General features: G+C 30.4%; 1 protein-coding gene across 10 annotated transcripts in view; it reads right to left on the bottom strand.

The window, feature by feature from the left end:
- The window catches only part of LOC129953806 (proteoglycan 4), a 127,362-nt gene extending 103,454 nt beyond the window's left edge, over positions 1-23,908 (bottom strand). For 2 of the 10 annotated variants that reach the window (XM_056067272.1, XM_056067275.1), the window contains exons 1-3: positions 23,167-23,906; positions 3,242-3,341; positions 3,010-3,158 (exon numbers count right to left, since the gene is read on the bottom strand). In XM_056067272.1, the coding sequence (XP_055923247.1) occupies positions 3,010-3,158; positions 3,242-3,341; positions 23,167-23,223 (306 nt within the window). In that variant the 5' untranslated portion in view covers positions 23,224-23,906. Of the gene's footprint in view, positions 1-3,009; positions 3,159-3,241; positions 3,342-23,166 lie in introns of all 10 variants that reach the window. The other 8 variants (XM_056067274.1, XM_056067270.1, XM_056067273.1 and 5 more) reach the window with 8 other exon arrangements.
- Positions 23,909-24,771: the final 863 nt, after the last annotated feature.

Below are 24,771 nucleotides of genomic sequence, written 5' to 3'. Positions count from 1 at the left end.
GCGGTTTATCCGGCTCCCTGTCCTTGGGCTTATTCTAAGTATCTAGCCCTTCAGGTTGGGGGTTCAGGTTTGGGATTGTGCAGTCGTCACGTCGGGGTGACTTCCTGACCACGTATAAAATACCTTAGTTGCGAACAACAAGCCTCGGATACAGACGGATTTACTGTTGACAACCCAAGCAAACGAAATAAGGACAACGACCTTTAGAATGTTAGGTCCTTAACCTAGAAAGATAACCTACGTCGAATGGACGTACAAATCATGTGCATCACTTATGGCCTATGAAATATGGTTATCTTTCTAGGGTTAACAGACCATTTGAAGCCGAACAAAAACTGCTGCAAGGCAGATATTACCACCATCCAAGAAGTGCGATAGGATGAACCGGGCAAACGCAAACTAAATGACTGCAATGTATACTACGGCGACTGCTACCTAGAACAAATACACCGTCTATTTGGGTGTGAATTTGTTGTTGGAACTAGACTCAGGCAAAAAGCCTTGTGTTTCAACAGTGTAAGCGAGCGCATCACGATAATCCGCATTAACGCTAAATTCGCCAACATAAGCGTAATACGCGCGCATACCTCAACAGAGGAGAAAGATGAAAACACCAAAGACATATTTTTCGAGCTCTTGGACAAGACTTATGAGCAGTGTCCTGGCTATGACATTAAAATTATTTTAACGACAAGCTACGAAGAGAAGACATCTTTGCTGGCACAATCGAGAAATACAACCTGCACGACACCACCTCCGTCAATGGATTCAGGCTGATCGATTCCGCTGCGGGGCGAGACGTTCTGGTAGTTCAGACATCTTAATATCCACAAGGGGACATGGAAATCTCCTGACCAATCAACTGTCAACCAGATTGACCGCATTGCGATCGACGCACGACACTTCTCCAGTATACAGCATGTCCGAACTTTCCGGGGGCCAACATTGACTACGGATATCCCGGTCAAAGCCAAAACAAGGAAGTACTGTGAGAAGTTCGACGTTAGACGGCTACAAGAGACTGTCATATCCTTTTCCGATCGAGTCTCTAGTAACCTCTTAAGGAGTTCTATGCTGTCTGCATTAAGCATTGAAAACTAGTGGCAACATTGGCTTGCAGCCATCAGAAATGCCGCCCTTGAAGGTTTCACACGGCCACAACAGCGAAAACCCTGGTATGACGAATGCCGGCAAGCGCACGCAGCGAAACAAGAGGCATTCAAAATGGTGCTGCACAGAAGGAAAAGAGCTGCTCGCAAGCTCTACGAGCAGAAGAGGAAAAAGGAACAATGGCTTCTTATATGAAAAAAAAAGAGAGCATAAGAAGCGCGCAATTGAGGAGATAGAGGGATGTCACAACAGGAACGTGGTGCGTAAATTGTACCAAAAGGTAAAAAAAAACTCACAAGGGTACCAGCCATGAACCGAAAACCTATAAGGACAGTCAGAGGAACATCGTAGTAGAAACGCAGTCTATGTTGAAAATATGGAAAGACCACTTTTCCAAATTATATAACGGTGATGACGAACCGAATTCCACTGTAAAGGAGATAGAACCACTCAACCTTGGCGACGCAGATCAACAATTCCACCTACCTGACCTAAAAGAAGTGAAGATAGCTATATCTAAACGAAAGCCGAAAAAAGCTGCTGGAGCTGACGGCATCATTGCCGAACTATTTTAAGCAGCAGGCGATGACTTGGTAGGGAGCATGCACCAACTCATCTGCAAAATATTGTCGGAAAACAAGCATGCCCGATGATACATAAAAAAGGAGACCCTCTAAATTATTCACGCTACGGAAGATCATAGAAAAAACCCAATCGATTTCAAATCGATACCCACCATCTCTTTTTCGATTTTAAAGTCACGTCTGGAAAGAATTGTGCAAAATTCAACCTTCAACACTAGAGGCACACGCAGATGATATTGACCTATGTGACTCCATATTTTTGGAGATTTTTAAATAAAGATTTTTGATTGCATTACAGGTTTTCTTGCATTTAAATTTATCAAAACATCACTAATATTTTAGAAATAAAATTATTCCTTTTCCATTCTCAATATACATATACAGAAGAGATTCATGAACAATAGTTTATATCTAAAGATAACCTATCGAGTTATTTAGTTTCGAGTCCCTGGAGTAAAATGCATTGGCTAAAGTATTCGCTTTCTAAAAGTTCGATACTTTAATAGTGTTGTCAGTTCTGAGAGCAGAAATATTAGTTTACTTTTTTTAATAATTTTTTTAGTATTCCAGAACGATTTACTTGCATATTGCAGACTTTGACGGTTTTGGTTCCAAGAATTATTCCTGTGAGTGTTAATCAACTCTTTTATTAGTAAATTAAGTACTTAAACCTCAGACAGCAAGCCACAGTCTCTTACTCTCATCCATCTTTTTCGTAAGCTATTTCGTATTTTAATTTATCGAACTATGTCTAAATGGTATAAGTTCTAAGGGTATTTTTCAATGCTTTTGTGATGAAACCCAAATTTAAACAATTGGCTTTCCTAAGGACATATATTGTCGATTTTAAAGACTGTGATTACAAAACTACTGGTGGAATGTGCATATGATTACGCCAACCTCAAAGTATAACTATTTATAGATATATTCTTATTGAAATCAAAAAATTATTGAACAAAATATGTTTTTTGTTAGATATTACAAGTTTCAAATAGATTCATCAGGTTTTTGAATGATTTCCAGAAAAAATAATGATAAAAACACACAAAATTAATAGAAAATTAACTTCCGTTCACTGATTATTAATCCCATAGAATCAAATTAAAAACGAAAATGTATGGCTATTAGTGTTTAAACATGCTCTGGGGTACTTTTGGACCCCATATCGTAAAAGAGCGTTAAGAACCAATAAAATTGATTTCCACTATGCCTTTTGTCATGAGGCATTTGTTAAAAAAAAAAAACGAAACACATATTATTTTATGTGGTTAAAATTCAAATAATTATATTTATTTATATTAGTTTCTAATCTTACCCTTGCGCGGTTAGCAATGACATTGTTACGTGAGTCTGATGTTTGCTCAGATCCTTTAATGAATTCATGCGACTTGTACGCTAACTCAGGACACTTCTTTCTTCTTGGCAATGGTGGCTCATTGGTTGGACCTATGGGCAGACAAGAATCTTCATTGATTCGTCGAGCAAACCATTGCTTTTCAAACTATTCTTAGAAAAATATAAGCAGTTTGCGAACAAATTTAACATACCAAATTGATTCGGAACGGGAGCTCTGCGCACTACCTCTGGTCGTGAGTTGCCAGTGAATTCATGCCAACGATAAGTGCTCCTATACTCGGAATGGAGCTGCTAAAAATGAAAACCAACAAAACAAAAATGTAAGAAGACTTGTATAAGTATGTATAGATAGAAAGATAATTAGTGACCTCTTAGAAAAGTTAGATAGATAGACAGGTAGATAGATAGTTAATAAAGATTTTATTTTAGATTTGTGTTACCCACGCTTACTGTAGGTGGCTAAAGTTTCATAATATTCGAATTGATTGAATCTTAATATTCAATATTTGTTTATTATTTCAATAAAATAAATATAAATTTAATAATGTATTCATTAAATTTTGTATAATGATAAAAATTTAATTTAGGTAAAACAATTTTAATATCTTTTTACTTTTTTTAAAGTTACGAATGCTTTAAAGTTTTATAAGATGTTTTGCTTACGCTATCTGCGATTATAGGATGCTTTGTTTTCGCTTTGTGCAATATGTTGGTGAAATATTAAATCCTCGTAATATTCAAGAACTTTTCTTACCTAAATATATTTTCCACATTCAAGAACTTTAATTATTGATGTTTTGTATTAATAATTTTTGCAATTTATTTTATATTTTAATCGAGATTCTACAAGTGATAGCAAACTTGTTTTTGAACATTTTTTGTGTTATATCTTTCTAGATGAAATAAAGCAAACTCCTTATACCTAGCCTAACATTATTAATATATTCTTGCCTTGCCACAGCAAGTGTTCTTCTATTGTTAAATATTACGCCAAGGTATTTGATTGATTTCACTAATTCAATGGCAATACTTTTTCTTGAAGTTTGACATTCGGAATTTTGGAAGAGAATACCAATTGACTCCTTTTGATTGTTCAGTGCACAAATATGCACAATCTTCGTTTTGGCTGCGTCAATGACTAATGTAAAATCGTGGCACCTTCGAGTGACTTCAACTAACTCCTGTTACATCAAATGACACAATAGCTGTGTCTTTTGGATATGCAAAACCTGTGCTTTAATTAGGAACTTGTAGAAGTTCATTCCTAAAAGCATTTAAAAAAAAAACTAATGTATGAGGCTTCTTTCCTCACTCCATGATCTTCCTAAGAGGAAGCTCTTCTTCACTTCAAAAGTGTTCTTCTAACGCCAATTCTGTAAAGGACATCCAAAAATTTTTCGTAACTCAACGTGTCATATGCCTTTTTCGAGCTTTAACTATTGGTACATACAAAATGTAATCTAACATGTTTGGTTTTTTCTCGTGACTTTTGAAAACTAGTCTGATTCGTCTTGTTTTTCTCCGGTTTTCTTGTCTAGCCAAAGACAGCCCTTAATGTCCGTTTCCTAATAATGAACTGGTCGTTTGATGTATTTATTTGGTCAAGTATCATCGATAGAAGTTGTTCTGAGGTCCGTTCACTATCTTCTACCCTGAAAATGATGTTACTCTATCTCATGACCAATTCTAGTTGAGTTATTTGTTTTTCGTGTGTGGCACGTTAAGGTTTTCGTTGTTCAAAATTCTTCAAGATTTTCAAATTTTTTGAAGAGGATTCCACCTTCTCGTCTGTGTTTCTAATGATAGATACATAGATATTTTATTTTATTGGCCAAGAGAGAGTAACACAGCTTACAATATTTTTAAGTCAATGCAGAGCACAGTGATATGATTTATTAAATTGTAGGTATCATACTTATAAAAAATAATTATGTCCTTGAAGGAAAACTTTGAAAAGGAAAAAACCTTCATTCGAATTTTGTTTATAATTATATCACAGAAAGGTTATGCTTAAATTTAATAGAAAAAAAGATGGTGGGATGCGACCCACACTGATAACTTCCCATCCCGTCTGTCGATTTGTCTTGCTTAAAAGTTTGTCTATATGTACTCGCATCAATTTTTACCAAATTTTCGTACTATTTTTTGTAGATTTTATTTTTTATGAAAAAAACGCACTGTTAGATTTTTATATAAAAATTACTTGATATTGAAAACAATATTTTCTGTGAAATAAAATAAGTTTGAAGCCAATATTTTTAATTTTTGAAAAGCTATTTGGGCCGAAAGTAAATTTTTACCAAGTTTTAGTATTGCTTTTTTTTAGAGTTTTATTTTTTGTAAAAAAAACTTTCAATTCGAATTTTTTAAAAATTTTACCAAATGTTGAAAACAATATTTCTTATAAGATAAAATTAGTTTGAAGCTATTATTTTAAAGTTTTAAAAAGATATTTGAGTCGAAAATCATTTTTTACCAACTTTTGTTCATTTTTTGTTCGGTTTTTAATTTTTTGTAAGAAAACTGTCAATTCGATTTTTTTCAAACTTTAATTGAATATTAACAATAAGATTTTTTGAAAGATAAAAGTAAATTAAAGCCAATATCTCAAAGTTTTGAACAGATATTTGAGTCGAAAATCAATTTTTACCAACTTTTGTTAATTTTTTGTTGGTTTTTTAATTTTTTGTAAGAAAACTGTCAATTCGATTTTTTTCAAACTTAAACTGAATATTGACAACAAGATTTTTTGAAAGATAAAAGTAAATAATTAATTTTTTTCGGTTTTTAATTTTTTAAAAAAAAAAAACTGTCAATTCGATTTTTTTCAAACTTTAACTGAATGTTGACAACAAGATTTTTTGAAAAGATTAAAGTAAATTAAAGCCAATATCTCAAAGTTTTGAAAAGATATTTGAGTCGAAAATCAATTTTTACCAACTTTTATAAATTTTTTTTTAGGTTTTTATTTTTTGTAAAAAAACTGTCAATTTGATTTTCCTTAACATTTTTCACAATGTTGAAAACAATATTTCTAATAAGATAAATAAGCTTCATACCTAAATTTCAAGTTTTTGAAAAGATATTTGAATCGATATTCAATTTTTACCAACTTTGAGTAATGTTTTTTTTAGATTTTTATTTTTTATAAAAAAAAAACTGTCAATTAGATTTTTCTCAAAATTTTATCAGATGTCAAAAACATTATTCTTCGTTGCACAAAATTGTTTAGGAGATGAAATCATGTTTCAGTCATACATTTTTTTTTTTAGGTTTATTGATTTATAAAAAAAACCGTTATATATATATGTATATATACCTGTTTGGTATCACGTTACAATATATTACATACAATTTAATTCAAGTCCCTAGCGTTTTTGGTTCGTAAGATATTTAGGGTTAACCAAAATTTTCACCTTTTTTTTTAAACTGCTATGGTAAAAAAAAACCACCCACGCAATTTTCTTGAGAGCCCTTTCTGCATCTTTCTGCCTTATTATCTGTTTAACAAAATTTATTTAAAGTTGATATCTCTTCTGGTTCTTGAGCTATGGACGACGAAAAAAAACGTCGCGAACGTACGGACGTATAAGACGTACGGACGTACGGACGTACGAACGTACGTACACACGCACGCACAGACATCTTTCTAAAAATCTTTTATTTCGACTCTATTGACCTTGAAACGTCGAGAAAGGTCAAAATTTTCAATTTGACAAATCGGACCCATTACAATAACTTCCTATGGGAAGTTAATAATTTAAAATAATTTATTTTATCAGTGACAAAATCAATAGATAAACAAATAAATAGGAAAACAAATAAATAAATAAATACACAATTAAAAAAATAAATAAGTAAGTTAATTAATAAATAATTAAATAAAGAAAAAAAGTATATAAGTAAATAAATAAATAATTAAACAAATTATTAAATAAATACACAAATGAATAAATAAATAAATAATCAAATAAATAAATACATAAATACATAAATAAATCAACATTAAAAAAAATAAATATGTCTACATTAGTTAACGCAAATGTATAATATAAATAAATAAATAGAATATAGGATGAATTTATAATTAATAGACCAAAAATACATATCATGACGTATAAGTAAACCAGAAAAAATATAATAAATACAAAAGTATAAAGATAACAAATAATTCACATATAACAAGATGTATGAGTAAGACAAAAAGAAAAAAAAATTGATAATATACTAAACTAGGTTTTTAATAAGGGAGTTTTCACATAATACACGTTTTTTAGAAATTTGTTCTATGGAGAGTTTTAATTTTCTTTCTTGTTGAGAAATGCCAGTAGAGCTTTAGCATCATTTTTAAAATTCTATTTTGAAGAATTTTCAATTTTTTAATGAATTTATCCGAAATTTCGTTCATAGTTTTAAGGAATAGTTTTTTTTTTGTTTATCTAATAGTAGTTTTGATGTTTCAAGTGTAATAGCCAGCACTGATTAATATGATTTCGTTTTATTTTTGTTAAATAAATGGAAAAATAAGAAGTTTCTCCAATATCTCCAACATAACACTGTCACTCTGTTTGTCTTCTTGTTTAATTTTATAAATTTAGTCAATTATAAAAAAATATTAATAAAGCTAGCATATGTGAGGGACTTCATTTGTTACTACTAGACTTTATATAATACAAAAAAAGAGGCTGGGATGCGACCCACACTGATAACTTCCCATCCCGTCTGTCGATTTGTCTTGCTTAAAAGTTTGTCTATATGTACTAGTATCAATTTTACCAAATTTGCGTACTATTTTGTATAGATTTTATTTGTTATGAAAAAACGGACTGTTGGATTTTTATATACAAATCACTGAATATCGAAAACAATATTTTCTGTAAAATAAAATAAGTTTGAAGCCAATATTTTTAATTTTTGAAAAGCTATTTGAGTCGAAAGTAAATTTTTACCAAGTTGTAGTATTGTTTTTTTAGAGTTTTTTTTTTGGAAAAAAACCGTCAGTTCGATTGTCTTCAAAATTCTATCGAATGTTGAAAACAATATTTTCTATAAGATAAAATTAATTTGAAGCCAATATTTTATAGTTTTGAAAAGATATTTGAGTCGAAAATCAATTTTTACCAACTTTTGTTAATTTTTTTTTTTAATATTTAATTTTTTGTACAAAAACTATCAATTCGATTTTTGCAAAATTTTACTAAATGTTAACAACAATATTTTTTGAAAGACAAAAGTAGTTAAAAGCCAATATCTACAATTTTTGAAAAGATATTTGAGTCGAAAATCAATTTTTACCAACTTTTATAATTTTTTTTAAGGTTTTTATTTTTTATAAAAAAAAAACTGTCAATTTGATTTTTCTCAACATCTTTCAGAATGTTTAAAACAATATTTCTTATAAGATAAAATAAGTTTGAAGTCTAACTTTCAAGTTTTTGAAAAGATATTTTAATCCATATTCAATTTTTACCAACTTTTGTTAATTTTTGTTCGGTTTTTATTTTTTTGTAAAAAAAATTGTCAACTCGATTTCGTTCAAAATTTTACTGAATGTTGACAATAATATTTGTTGAAAGATAAAAGTAAATTAAAGCCAATATCTTAAAGTTTTGAAAAGATATTTGAGTCGAAAATCAATTTTTACCAACTTTTATTATTTTTTTTTAGGTTTTTATTTTTTGTAAAAAAACTGTCAATTCGATTTTTCTCAAAATTTTACTGAATGTTGAAAACAATATTTCTTATATGATAAAATAAGATTGAAGCCTAAATTTTAAGTTTTTGAAATGATATTTGAATCGATATTTAATTTTTACGAACTTTGAGTAATGTTTTTTTTAGATTTTTATTTTTTATAAAAAAACTGTCAATTCGATTTTTCTCAAAATTTTATTAGATTTCAGAAACATTATTCTCCGTTGCTCAACATTTTTTTTTCAGTTTTTTTGATTTAGAAAAAAAACCGTTAGATAGATTTTTTTCAAAAAATATACTTCTTTGAGATCACGTTACAGTTTATTATATAAAATTTAATTCAAGTCTCTAGCGTTTTTGGTTCGTAAGATATTTAGGGTTAACCAAAATTTTCACCTTTTTTTTAAACTGCTATGGTAAAAAAACCACCCACGCAATTTTCTTGAGGGCCCTTTCTGCATCTTTCTGCCTTATTATCTGTATAACAAAATTTATTTGAAGTCGATATCTCTTCTGGTTCTTGAGCTATGGACGACGAAAAAAACGTCGCGAACGTACGGACGTACGGACGTACGGACGTACGGACGTACGAACGTACGTACACACGCAAGCACAGACATCTTTCTAAAAATCTTTTATTTCGACTCTATTGACCTTGAAACGTCGAGAAATTTCAAAATTTTCAATTTGACAAATCGGACCCATTACAATAACTTCCTATGGGAAGTTAAAAATATATCACGGCAACGCTGATTTACGATATTATGTTCAGCTTATTACTCTTATTAAAGAAAACAGCTTTACATATGTTTCGCTCAAAACATAAACTATTTTGTGCATACGACTTTCACTGTATGATTGATCAAATTATATTTAAACTGTTTTCATTTAAAGAACTTAAAATGTATTGTTTTTTTGTTTTAAGCAAGCTTTCTTTTCCAATTATGTTTACATTTTTAAGTAAAGTGTGGATAAATAAGTCAAACGATAAGATATGCTTTTTTAATGTCTTTTTTTTCCTTGCTTAAATGTTTAAATTGCAATTTTAAATTATTTAATACATCGTGCTCTATATCTGTTTTAAAAACTCGACTTTTAAAATCGAATTCCAAAATATTCACAGTCAGTAGAATTGTGTGCCATTATTCGTCAAGAACAAATTATAACAAAATAAGTGAAATTATCATCGGTAAAAGTTAAATACGCGAAATTAAACCAAATTAACTACTAAAATATTACAATCCACAAACTAATGAGATTACAAAATTAACAGCGAACAGAAATTTCAGCATTCTAACAAGATAATCTTGTATGTTAAACTTTTAAAAAAATAGTTTTGTAGAAATAATTTAAGATGTGAAATTTGGAATAATAAAGTAGTGAATGTAATTAGTGCCAAAATGTCTGAGGAAAACCGCAATGATGATACAAATGAAAGCGGATGACCTTTGAAGTGGAGAGGAATTAAGTCCTTTTGACGGTAAAATATAAGACTTGTATACCCATTTTTGCCAACGCTTTATGAATAATATGCTTATGTTTTAGACACGCAAGCATCGACATCAAAATGAAATTCGATGACTCCTGTTGCTAAAGTTTACCCATCCGCTAGTTCTAATACCGGTTTTTTTAATAACAGCGCTACAAAAGTTTTTTTTTTAAATAAAACAAAAACGGTTTTGGATATCAATGAAATTCTTTCCAGCAATTAAGGCCAATGATTCGGTTATCATTGAACAGTAGTGATACCCATTACAGTAACGTGCCAGTCTTGATCATCACGGAAGGAGAACGGTCCAATGACGCCGCCGGCCAATAAACCACACCAAAACCATCATTTTTTCGGAATACAATGATGACTCATGGAATACGTATAGATTGCTGCCTGACCATTCACTCAGCCAGAAATGAGCCTGATCGCTGGAGATGATTTTTCGATAAAATCCGAATCATTTTCAAGTTGTTCCTTAGCCCAATTTAAAGCTTCAGTTCTGGCCTCAATTTAATCTTCTAAGGATGTAAGCCAAGACCTTTTCGCAAAACTCGCCACAACGATATCACAGAGATGTTCAACGCTCGAGGACGACGTATGAGAAACACATTTGGGCTTTCTGTAACTAAAGCCTCAGCGGCAGCAATATTCTCGATACTATATGCACTTCTTTGTTTAATTGGCACGATAACATTTTGTACTGTTTCAGTGGATTCAATTTTGTCCACTAGACGCTCAATTTATAACGATTTCAGTACGACGACCATAAATTGGACGTAGCGCTCTTAATGTTGAGGGCACTGACTCCGAAACATCAGAGCTATTCAACTCCTCTTTTAACATGTATTGCAAAGAGCGTTCTACTAAAAGAGGATTGAATCAAGTTGGATGCGTCTTGATTGCCATCCAGACAAAATTTAATACCATTCAGTGAAGTATCCTAATTGACGGAGATACATTTAAGCAACTTTGTGTTATTGTTCCAAAGATTCTGCTGATAGTTATTAATTATTTTTCACTGTAGGTTATATTCGTTCCTCGAGTGGAATAGAAGTATATGGTAAACATATATCAAATGCTCAAGAAATGGTGAATAAATCAGCTTTTAACCTTTTCCCATTTATACTCAGCGAATTTAATCTAGGTAATATCAACTAGCAATATATTGAAGATGATAGTTTTTATGTATATATACTTTAATGTTAGTAAGAATGTAGAAATGCAAGCTGTTGCCTCTTTCTCGGCTATCGATGTTTTTCAAATATTTCACTCAAAAAACAAAACTCTTGTATTTTCGCAAAAGCCGATTTCATTGGACTTAATAGTTTTGCAATAATTTAAATTTTAACAAGTTCATGTCTGGCAAATCATAACAAAATATTTTTTGTCAATTTCAATTGATTCAATCCCGCCTTAATTGAAATGGACCTAGTAAGTAATTAAAGGTCTACCTCAAATTTATATTCGGAAGCTATTCGAAACCAATAAATCTGTATCACCGACTTTATTAAGACATTTGACCGCTTCATCATGGTCTTTACAAAACAAATTGTTGAAATTGATGGATGCATCTCCATACATACTTATTGATGCCATATCTGGTATTGATAAAGGATGTCATATTGGTCTTCATGCCTTCATATTATTTACCATTGGTATTGAAGTCAGTACAGTATGTGTTTAATGTGTGCCGGCGATGTGAAACATTTTCTTGCAACATCTTCAATTGCGGATAGTGAACTACTACAACTGGATATTATCAATTTTCTTGAATGGTGTAATCAACTTAAACTGAACTTTTCCAAGTGCAAAATATTTAGCGCAACGAGATCACCATCCCTTATAATTAACGATAAAGAATAGAAAAAATACAAAAAAAGATTTACTAGGTAAAAGTTGAGAGAGCTTCATTGCAATGGTGAACTACCCGAATAGGGTCTGTCACGATATCTAGAAATTAATTATCTAGAAAGTAAAAATCTCGCATATGAAATATGTTTTCGAGATTTTTTCCATTCTAGATATTTGTTTTCGAGATTTTCATATTCGAGATTTTTACTTTCTAGATAATTGATTTCTAGATATCGTGGTAGACCCATAAAACACAAATACATCAGTTTACCCAATATTTTATTTTCTGAGCAAGAAAAAAAATCTTTGCAAACAATAAGAAAGGTGCATGTTTAGCAATGTGCAATTGTATGATTGATACACATACAAACATACATTCTGGATAACTTACTTCTCCTTAACAATCTTAAAGTTGACAAGTAAAGTTATCAACCATACAATTGCACATTGCTACTCATGCAACTATTTTTCTTGCCCAGAAAATAAAATATTGGGTAAACTGATGTATTTATGTTTTATTGAGTTTTAACTGTTAAAAATACAAAAAAAAAATTTGAATTTTTATTTTTTTTCGAGATTTTTTTCTAGATAGAGTCTTTCGAGATTTTTGTTAATTCTGGATTTTTGTGGATTCGAGATTTTTGCGTTCTAGATAATTTTTTTTTATTTTCGAGATTTTCGGCATTCGAGATTTTTGGCATTCTAGATTTCGTCATGATCCCAAATATGAATGCAAATTATTGGCGAAGTTAAGGGCAATTTTATTCTCTTCGACCATTGGTGTATTAAGCCTGTATTTTACAAAAGCAAGTGTTAGAGTTTTTGATCAAAAACAACTCGACAAACGTGCAACACAAAACAAATATTGCAACACAATTCCTATTTTTTTAAATATTTAACATGACTTTACACAATTTCCTTATTTCAACTAAATTAAATTGTGCTTATGCATTTATTTTCTTGTAAGTCGGTAGGTAATTATAAGTACAAACATAATTATGTAAACGATGCAGTTAATATTTTTAGATTTATTAATTTTTGAAATTATTTTGCTTAATACAAACAACATCAAACCTATTTTATAAAACATCTGAGTAATATTAAAACTACGAGTATATAAGCGCCACCGCAAGCTCTTTTGAATAAGTAAAATGAAGCTACTTAATTGTTTTATCTCTTGAAATACTAGAAGTTTGAGGAGATTTGACTAAGTGCCCCCAACATTGTAATAGTTTCTTTGCAACAAATGTTCATAATTACGACTAATGTAAAAATATCTACACAACAAAAAAATGTAAGACTAGCTACCCAGATGCCTTAAAATCATAACTTATAAATTTATTTGTAGGTTATTTCATGAATAAATAAATGTCAAATCCAGTTTAATGTTGATATTTGCAGGTGAACCAAATAAATTTAAAAAGAGGCTATGATGTAACCCTCACTGATAACTTCCCATCCCGTCTGTCGTATTGTTCTGCAAGGATGCAGAAAGGGATCTGAAGAAAATTGCGTGGCAGGTTTTTTTACCATAGCAGTTTAAAAAAAGGCGAACATTTTGGTTAGCCCTAAATATCTTACGAACCAAAAACGCTAGAGACTTGAATTAAATTTTATATAATTTTTTGTAACGTGATACCAAACAAATACATTTAAAAAAAAATCCAATCAACGTTTTTTTTTTAAATAAAAAAAATAAAAAATCAAAAATTTTACGAATACAAAATGATTTTATCTCTAAAACAATTTTGTACAACGAAAAATTAAGTTTCTAACACCTAAGAAAAATCGAATTGACAGTTTTTTTATAAAAAATAAAAACCTAAAAAAAAACATTACTCTAAGTTGGTAAAAATTGATTTTCGACTCAAGTATCCTTTCAAAAATTAAAGATTATGGCATCCAACTAATTTTATTTTATAAAAAATATTGTTTTCAATATTCGTAAAAATTTTGAGAAAAAGCGAATTGACAGTTTTTTTTACAAAAAATAAAAACCTAACAATAAAATTAATAAAGTTGGTAAAAATTGATTTTCTACTCAAATATCTTTTTAAAACTTTGAGATATTGGCTTTAAACTACTTTTATCTTTTAAAAAATATTGTTGTCAACAAACAATAAAATTTTGAAAAAATCGAGTTGACAGTTTCTTACAAAAAATAAAAACTTAAATGAAAATTTAATAAAAGTTGGACAAAATTGATTTTCGACACAAATATCTTTTCAAAACTGTGAGGTTATGGCTTCCAGCTAATTTTAACTTACAAGAAATATTGTTTCCAATGTTCGGAAAAATTTTGAGAAAAATCAAATTGACAGTTTTCTTACAAAAAAATAAAAACCTAACAAAAAAATCAATACTAAAACTTGGTAAAAATTTACTAACTACTCAAAAAGCTTTTAAAAATTAAAAAAAAAGTCTTCAAATTCTTTTTATTTCACAGAAAATATTGTTTTCAAAATTAAGTAGTTTTTTTTATAAAAATCCAACAGTCAATTTTTTCATTAAAAAATAAAATCTACAAGAAATAGTACCTACACAAATTTGGTACAAACTGATGTTCCGTTCATGATATCTCTCAAATTAATTTCATTCATAAAATTTGTAAAAATTTAAGAAATGCTACTTAAATTGGTAAAAATTTGTTTTCGACTAAAAATCTATTTAACAAAACTAGATTTTCAATCGAAACTATTTCTTTATATGAAAAATATTGTTGGTAGTTTTAAAATTTGTAAGAATAATTCCATTGACAACTTTTTAAAAACAACACGAAAACCTGCAAACTTTTAAGCAAGGCAAATAGACAGACGGGATGGGAAGTTATCATTGTGGGTCGCATCCCAGCCTCTTAGGATGTCCAGAATCGAATACCAATTTTTACTAATTTGCGTACTATTTTTTGTAGAAAGTTCGATTTTTATAAAAATATATTTAATAACTGTCACAAATCCCCAACAATATCTGATGAAATAAGTTTGAAGCCAATATTTTTAATTTATGAAAAGATATTTGAGTCGAAAATCAATTTGTATTGTTTGTAAAAAAAAAACTGTCAGTTCGATTTTTCTCAAAATGTTACCAAACGTCAAAAACGTTACTCTTCCTTGCATTTAATTATTTTGGAGTTAATTTTTGTTCGTAAAATATTTATCTGAGTTATAAAAAATGCCGTCGGGTGATTTTTGTCAAAATTATAGCGTTATTAGTTTATTGATTCTAGAAACTTTGAAACGTCGAGAAATGGCAAAATTTGACAAATCGGACCGATTACAATAACTTATGGAAATGAAACGATTTTGAAATTTAATAATTAAACGTGATTTCAATTGTTGGAGACAAACTTATGTTACATTGTTTTATATTTTTTTCTAAATTGGATTTCTTATATTTTGCTTCCATATACTTTGTTTTTCTTGCTATGTCCTCTTTAACGTATAAGACTTTTGTTAAAGGCTGGTCTGATAAATGCTGTTTTATTTAGATTTATTTTTTAAAATTCATATTTTAAATTTTTGGATCCTCTGAATAAAATCTATGGGTTTTCTAAATGTTGTCAAAGCAATCTGTACTAACTGCTTTTTATTACTATTTCTCTTAAGTTTACCCATTAGCGGCCACAACTCATACAGGTCTCATAGCGGCCACACGGGGTAACTCATTACCACAGAATAAAAAAAAACAATTAAACAAGATTTATGGATATTTTGAGACTTTCTGTTAATTTTATCATGTTAGTTTTATCAAAATCTTAAAACTATCTTAGAGCTAGACAAAAAAAAATCATAAAAAAAAACTGGCATAGATATCAAAAAACTTAAAAATATCTTACTGGCCCTATGCGGGCGCTCTAGGTTAATCGATTATCTTATAACTACTGCATTTCGGCCTAAAACAATTTTAATACTAAATAACAATAACTTAGTCTAAAACCTAAAATCAAGAAAAATTAAAAAAAAGCTTGGTATCTTCATCAATATTTTTTATTTTATACAGGATCCGGCAAAAAAACATCCCGTATTTTTAGACGTTTATATTTAAAGCTATTTATAGATAATATGGTAATGTTTAAGACTAAGTAAATTGTATTTAATGTAAAATGGCATAGTATTTAATTTAAAAAATTTCATAAAATTTGTTTGTTAAATTGTTTATTTATTTGTCATTGCCTTTTAAAATATGGGAGATCTTTTTGCCGGACCCTCTATAAAACTTAAAACGAAATAAAAAAACAAAACCAGTTTTAATACCTAAGCTACTTTAAACAACCCAAAACCGTAGGTGTTTTTTTAAAATTGATTTTTATGATTTTTTTTCCATAACCTAATCCTTAAACCTATGTAATGTAAGCCGACCGAGACCAAACACCCTATACAATTTTAAATGACATTCTGAATTTGAAGCCACCAAAACTGGTTCTCCTGCCTCGTATTATCTCTTCGGTTCCTATTTTAAACAGTCCTACTGAACCGAAGGCGCTCGGCTCCGTCCAGTGTTCTCTACAGTTTTACGCCTGGCGTGTTAGATTAGCGGAACCGCCTCTCTATCCTGTATAATCCCTCGATTGTCTTAATAGAGGAAAGCGTTTCGGGTGGAATTTCGATGCTTTAACGTGCACTTTCGTAGTACCTACTCATTGTTGGGGTAGTAAGACCCAAAAATTAAGCTGTGTGTTGACGACATCGCTCTCGCAATGCGACCCCTACCAAGCTTCAGCAAGAAATTATCTATTCTGTTTATGTTGGCTCTGTAGAACAGCACCTGGTTGGAATAGTAATGTTTGTACTCCGACCCTGGAGTTCTGGTCTGCAAAATTGAATTGATAACCTCAATTGTTGGGCCTTCTTTACGCAATTAGGTCGTGGGCGTAAGCTATTGCCGGAGCCAGACTTGCTGTTAGATCGTTGGTGTAAATGCTGAACAAGATCGGCAAGTTAAACGCTCCCTGTTGAAGACCATTTTTAATATCAAAGACTGTGGTAGATGTTACATTAGTTAGTTTTGATAATAAACCGTCTACCATTAGGAATGTCATAAATCATATACAACAGTGGTTTACTTATGCCAAGTCTGGTCAGCTTTAGATACATACCTTAACTGTCCCTATACAAATTAACTTAAAACCACCCATAAGTCAGTTTTTATTTCAACACGTCAACAATACGACCCATGATACACAAATTTTATTTTTTTTTCTGGTGCCGCCTACGTCCATGTATCATTTTTGACATAGATTATGTTGTTTAAATACTTAATTGGTTACTGCTGTTAAAAAAAGATTTTATTCTTGTGGTCATTTAGTTAGCTAGCGTACATCCATGTTGATATAATTGTTCATGATAATCAGTTTGTATGGAGACATTGAAGTTAAGGAAATCAGGTGCAAACATTTTTGTTAAGTAAATATTTTTTTTTTAATGTCAAGTTCTTCTTTGATTCTTTGTTTGTATTTTTTCAAAAATTAAAAACATTAAAAAAAAGAAGGAATAAGTATTCGTTTTATAATTCGATAGCTTATAGTAGTAATACTTATTATGGTAATACTGTGAGTGACAGTTGAGATTTCAGTACCGAAAGTGAAAATCAGCCATCTGAAATTAACTCAGAATCTTATGACTTTACAATAAGTGATGCTAATCAAGCATCACTTATTGTAAAGTCATTTTATTTGGGTAAAAAATATATCATGAAAAAATATAGGTATACAAAATAGTTATTATGCAGATACTCTTACCGCACCGGCCTTAAAAGTTGAAGGATAAATAGAAGGTCGAAATAAAAAATTTTTAACAACAAAAAAAACTTTTAAAATATGATGAAGTCTAACTCTCAATGTTGCAAGTACAATAGTGCATTAGCTACACATTTCTCAAGGATTCCTCTAACCAACACCCTAGTCCTCCTAGGGACTGCTAGAATAACTTGAAGGAAAACAGAGTACAAATAATGCAGGAAAGCATTTAGCTTGGCACATAAATAAATCTCAACAAAAATGTGTAAGCTATTAATATGTTATTTATGTAAAGGTTCCTATACAAAGAATTTTACTAATTATGTTTTATACCTACAATTTTGTTCAAAATAAAACAGAAATGTTCATAAAAGAGTAAGGAATTACTTGTGAAAAAAAATTTGTATACTTAAAAAAATGTTCCCTTTATTTTTAATGTTCGTAGCATGCGTATAAGGCGTTACATTTTCCTTACACGTTTATTATGAAAATTAAGTCTTTAAGCAACTTTAATGGCAAATGTTTATGTATCAAAAATGATACATGGACATACGAGTAGGTCGCACGAGAAAAAAATGTTTGTAAGTTTCAAAAATGATACATGGGATAAAGCTATAAACCGAGATAAATTAAATAAAGTCCAACGTTCAGCTTGCCTATGTATAACCGGATCGCTTCGCACGACCCCATCTGCGGTACTCGATACTTTACTCTACCTCACACCTTTTGTCATATTTAGCAAATAAATAGCTACAAGCTCTGCTATTCGCCTCAAACCTTCGTCGCAGTGGACTAACAACAACATTGACCACTCCGTAATTCTTAGGTATTTTGAATCAACTCCAAAGCTCACAGACTACACCATCCCCCAACTGCAATTTCCAGATTTCTATACCTCCCAGATCTTTCTGGGAGGATAGGACATTCCTGGAAGATGAGTCAATCAATTTTTATACAGATGGCGGAGGTGTACTGTACAGTGTACTCTGAACGACTGAAATAGGGTCTCCCATTTCACCTCCAAAATCTGTGTAGCGTGTTCCAGGCGGAACTTTTGGCAATAAGAGAAGCCTTGTCCTGGCTTAAAGAAAACGTGATATCAACATTTGATATCCGTATTTTCTCAGATAGTCACACCGCTATTAAATCTCTGGACTCTGTCTCTACAAACTCTTTAACAGTCCATAACTGTCGATCATCTCTAATGAAGATCGCACAACAGTTTAATATTCACCTTTGCTGGGTGCCGGGCCATAGAGACATTCCAAGTAACTGTTAGGCAGATGAACTCGCCAGTAACGGTACAGTGCAGCACATTCTACCACGTTTGGCACATACTGGCATACCAATCGCTACTTGTAAACTGTTGCAAATGCAAGACGCTATGAAGAAGGCAAACACCAGGTGGAACAACATCACCAAGTGTCAGGTCACAAAAAACATCTGGCCAACGCTAGATTTGAAACGTTCAAGGTGATTGCTATCTCTAAGCAGATCGCATATAAGCTCGATAATAGGTGTCATAACCGGACATTGTCTAATAGGAAAGCACGCCAAACGACTACGCGTATTCTCAAGTGACTTTTGCAGAAGCGGTATGGACGAGAAAGAGGAGGAAACAGTTCTTTACTTTCTATGAAAATGCCCTGCTCTAGCTCAAAAATGCAAGAATTACCTACGAGAATTCTTCTTTAATGATCTGACCGATCTAAATCGTATCAGCATAATCAGCCTGGTGTTATTCGAATATTTAGTGTTTCTTTTTTCTTGACACACAAAGCTCCTATTTCTAACAAGATTTTTCTATCTAAATAAAAAATGTTTGTTTTATTTTTGTGTGTGTGTCTTTTTTTGAGTTAAAACTACTTTTTTAAATGTTTTTTGGTATTTACTTTCGTGATAATTTTATGTTTGTGAGTCAAGTAAAGCAATTAATTTAACACAGCATGCACCACGAAGTTATAGAATTGCAGCTTTTCTTCTAGATGTGCTCTACGAACGTAAGGAGTGTCGAAGTTACCACACTTTGTTTTTAAACTTTTTTACATATAGCTAGTAGAAATTCCAAGTCGTTCTCATATTTTTCTTCAATGCAGTATTTCCTATAAAACAAAAGTGTCGAACAAAATTTTTTTTAGCGACGAAACACATTTCTCACTCAGTGGATATGTAAATAAACAAAACTGACGTGTTTGTTTGATTGTTCTAAGAATCTACGAAAATTCACTTCTTGGTGCGCTCTTTGGTCTGGAGCTGTGATTAGAACTTATTTCATCGAAAACGACGATGGAACGACATTCATTGTGAATTCGGAGTGTTATGGTCATATGACTTTTTTGCCTGCTGTTGAAGAACACCACTTGGTTTCCAAAAGACGGTGCTACATGCCACACAACTCGAGCAAATATGGCTTTATTGCAAGAGACATTTCCTGGCCACGTAGTTTCTTGTCATGGTGATATCAACTGGCCACCAGGATAATGATAAATTTTTGTGGGGCTACGCGAAAGACCGTGTCTATGCCTTTAACTCTTGAACACTTTAAAACCTAATATTTGTCAAATTATGGATAGATACCGACCAATATTTGTCAAAAAGTTGTCGGAAATTACATTAAAATAATCGATGGTTGCATTAATTGGCGTGGTAGCTATTTTAATTATGTAGTGTTTCACACATAATGTCAAGGTTCAATCTTAAAGAAATATCGTGCAAAAAATAGTTAACATGTAATTTTTTAGGTTTACTTTTAAAACCGCAAAATGGAGAACCCTATATGTCAAACTTGCGACCGTAAAGATATGGTCTGAAATTTTTTGTTGGCCAGACAATACTTCATACCTCTTTTTTAATAGCGTTAATCCGCATTCATGTTCATTTAGGGTGCAAGATTCATACCATTATGTGTGATTTGACTACATAATTTGATGCATCGGTTGTTAACTCAAATTCCTTTGTATAATCAGAATATTTTAAAACAGGGTCATAAGGTATGAGTAATTTAAGTTCTCCAAAAACTGCTATATATTCTTAAATAGTTAATTTTGCTTCTTTTTTGGAATATTTGGTCTTTTGGTTAAGTTTTTGAATACTTATTAATTAAACAAATATGTTCTTGTAAGGACGTTCTAAATATAAGAACTTCATCTAAATAAATCACACTTCTAACGAATTATTTCCTAAAATTTCGTAAAATTAATTATTGGTAATAAGAGTAATTAAGAATTCCATAGTTTTATTGAATTTGATTTGTAGAGGTAAAATTATTTTAGAAATTATTTTATTTTTATTATGCAACTCTTTAATTGTTTTTGGTTTTTCTAATTTACTGTGATAATCTCTTCGATACATGTTCTTCTAAAATAGATGAAGCAGCTCCAGTGTCTCCTAAAAATTTAAGAGCTTTCTTAAGAATATAAACATTATGCAGGCGCAGGGTAAAGTGTCTGTTGAGGCAAGTCTGAAAATTGTCTTTATTTTGAGTAAGATGGTCTACTTTTGTTAGTTCTGAATATTTATAATTAACAAATGGATTACGATTATTATTAGTATAATTTAAACTTCTATTTGGCTGCTTATAATGTTGGTTTGTTTATTTGTGATCATCATTATTTCCGAGCAGTTCTGCCCCTTCTTATTGAAATTCCTATAGTTATTTAAATTTATTGATTCGTTTTCCTATCATTTATTTAATTTGTTTTATAATAATTACTATATTTTTTAAGAATTTTTTGGTTGAAATTATTTTAATGGTTCTATTATTCCATTTTTGGACGAAAAAAAAATTATTTAAATTTAATAATAAATCATTTTTTTTTTTAAATCTTTCCGGTAAATCAAATCCGCGCCGACCAAGCAAATGTTGTACCTACGTATAGGTGTTAACTATTATTTTTTATTAAACAATTAAGTATCCATTATCATGGATCTTTCAGGATAACAACATTATGACAAATTACCAAAAAAATAAGAAGTTCTGGATTTAAAGCACAGACTAACTGGGAACAACTGGACAACTGGACAACTGGACTATTTTTATAAAGAAACATAGTTTTTTTTTGTTTATTTGCGTTTTAATAATAAAAATGTTTTTTTTTTTGTAAATTAACTACCTGCTTGAGTTTTGATATTTAAATTGTGCGTGCGTGATTATTGCATTTTAGATTTAAAAAATCGTAGTTCCTGTTTTTTTTCCTTATTACGTCAACAAAAATGTAATACTTCTTCTTTACCAAACATACTTTTTTAATTTAAACTGACTTAGAAACTGCGAATATTATTAAAAACAAGTAAATCTGGATTTTCTATTTCGAAACCTGATTAATACTACTCAAAAATTTCACCAAAGCAAGCATTAAAAAACGGTTTATATAAACACTTTAATCAGAAGGAAACCTCAGTAATTATCATTTTGACACGCACTTATCATCTTAGGATGATATGATTTCTATTTTTTTTACATAAGTTTCTGATTTTTGATTAACCAGCAACCAATTATGTTACACCTAAATAGATCTTATCTGCAATGCAGTATATAGTTACGAACACATTCAATATGCCATTTACCTATAAACTTATTAAAAATCTTTTCTTTTTTAATATTTTAACAATACTACTTTTATAGTTTTGTTAACTTGTTCCTTGCCACATATTTTTGGTGGCCTTATTAAATGTCAGAATTAAAATGTCGATATTGATTTTTCAAGAAGGATATACCTACATATGCATACAAATAATTAAAGAAAAGAATAATCATGTGATACAATAATGTGCTCAGGATATTAAACTTGGTACAAGTACTGCAAATCATATTTATAAGGTGATTAAGTAATCTTAATTTGAAAACTAGCGTTACCTACCAAAATATACTCTTCATCAACTCAATTTATAGAAAAAAAAATTAAAATATAAGATAAGTACCTATATTATGCATCATTTGTGAAAGATATATTTTTATTTTTAGTCTGAGGACACTAACAATATCTTATGTTCATATGTTACAACAAATGCCCGAGCCGAACATACAAAAACAAAATAAACATAAATGAGTGAATGAGGGTATAATAAGGGAGGTGCAGTGAAAACGGGTTGCAACCCATATGGTATTGATTTTATACACTTTCAAAGGAAGTTCCTAAGAAAGAATATTACGAGACAGAGAAAGAAAAAAGACAGTTGGAGAGAAGGGTACGGCGTATGGAAGAAACCACTGCCGCAGTATGAAATCATATTATGACTTAGTTAAGTTGACCTGTAAACCTGCACCATTATCACTAAAATTTATTTAAAGTTTTTTTTATTCGTTACAATAATTCAATAATTTAAAAACAGTTATGATAACATACCTTGTCGACAGGCATTGATGGACACGCTCTACACAAATTCCAAAATGATCCAATCATAAGGAATTTATTTTATTTTCAGTTCCTCGATAACCACTAATAAATCGTTGTAACAGTTAAAGATTTTTACAATTTAGTAAAGTTAGCTTCCTTTTATTTATTTAAAATAATTTAATTTATGTTTGAAAAATGCGTTCGTTATAGGTATATATACGTAGAACCTTAAGGGTGTTAACTTTTTTCCCTTGATTAACGAGAATTTATTTTATAAAAAAGAAGCGAATCAAATGTTGCCTTAGAGAAGAAAGACAAAATTCTGAAATTTTAATATTTTATTTTGAATTTATTGCTGAAGAAACATAGAGCCGAATGTTTTTGTTTCAATGAAACCACTTAACTGACCTAACTATTATTTTTTTATCGATTTACTTTTTCCTTAGGCAAGTTTATATGTATGTACCTAGCAAAATAATTCAGATATTTGCTAAGATAGTATACACCTAAGTTGTTCATTAGATTCGTATTCTTTTTTCGTAGCACTTAATGATTAAATTTTGAATTAGAAAATGTCTAATCATTGGCAAGAGTAATGTAGAGCACTGCAATCTAAACGTTTCGAACACCGAACTTTTTCACTATGACGATGGAAAATACGTTGAGACTGACCACAGTTAAGAGGAGAAATCAATAGATTGATATTCTAACACAAAATTATGGTGGATTGAATAGTGGAAAAAATATCTAAACCGTTTCGATGGTAGTGGTTTTCTCCTTCCAGAAATGTGCTACTTGTCGAAAAACTTGACAGGAGGTATAAAGTGAAACATAGAACTGAAAGCGGAATTTAGAGACTCGATTGAGCTTAGGGTAGCATTGGGAGTTTCATTGATGTTATTCACTTATACTACTACCGTATCGGTATGTCGCATCGTGTGTCGCACATGTATTTTTTTCAATGTATTTGTTTCTTTAGAAGTTCATGTCGTTCCTTTAAACTTTAAAGCATCTGAAACAGCGTTTGCGGAACAAAAACAATCACTTCCTTTATTTGTTTAGGTATTTTACAGAAATCAGAGCTTTTGGCAAGTCAATAATATGATTTGAGTATGTATGTGTTATGTAATGGCGTTACAAACTTTTGTTTAAATAAGTGAAATAAATTGGCTGGAGGTTTGAAAATTTAAAAATTGTTAGGCTAAGTAATTACATAATATGACATTATAGTATGTATTATTTATTTTCTATGACAGTAGTTGTTTGTTTAGTCTTCAAAACACCCGCTTTACTGATGAGCTTCAATGAGGCAGATGAAGAAGATTCAACATAGACTTTAAAACATTCGTATTGTTTTTTAATGTGTACAACATGTTGTAGGGGCGGATCAAGCGTGGATTTCCTGTACTTGAAAGTAAGCATTTTCTTTAACAAATTACAGTATTCGTCATATATTATTAAAAATGTAATAAAAACATATAATAGTAGATATAAGGTAGGGTACATTCGAAAGATTTTCTGTAAATTCCTTATAACTTTTTTAAAAATGCATTTTTGAACGAGATTTTTGTTTTATTTGAAACTTTAACAATTTTACTCAAGGAATTCACAAAG

Source organism: Eupeodes corollae, chromosome 1 (assembly GCF_945859685.1).
Source record: "Eupeodes corollae chromosome 1, idEupCoro1.1, whole genome shotgun sequence".
NCBI classification, from domain to species: Eukaryota; Metazoa; Arthropoda; class Insecta; order Diptera; family Syrphidae; genus Eupeodes; species Eupeodes corollae.
Note: the sequence above shows the minus strand (reverse complement) of the source record. Positions and strands in the feature narration are given on the sequence as shown.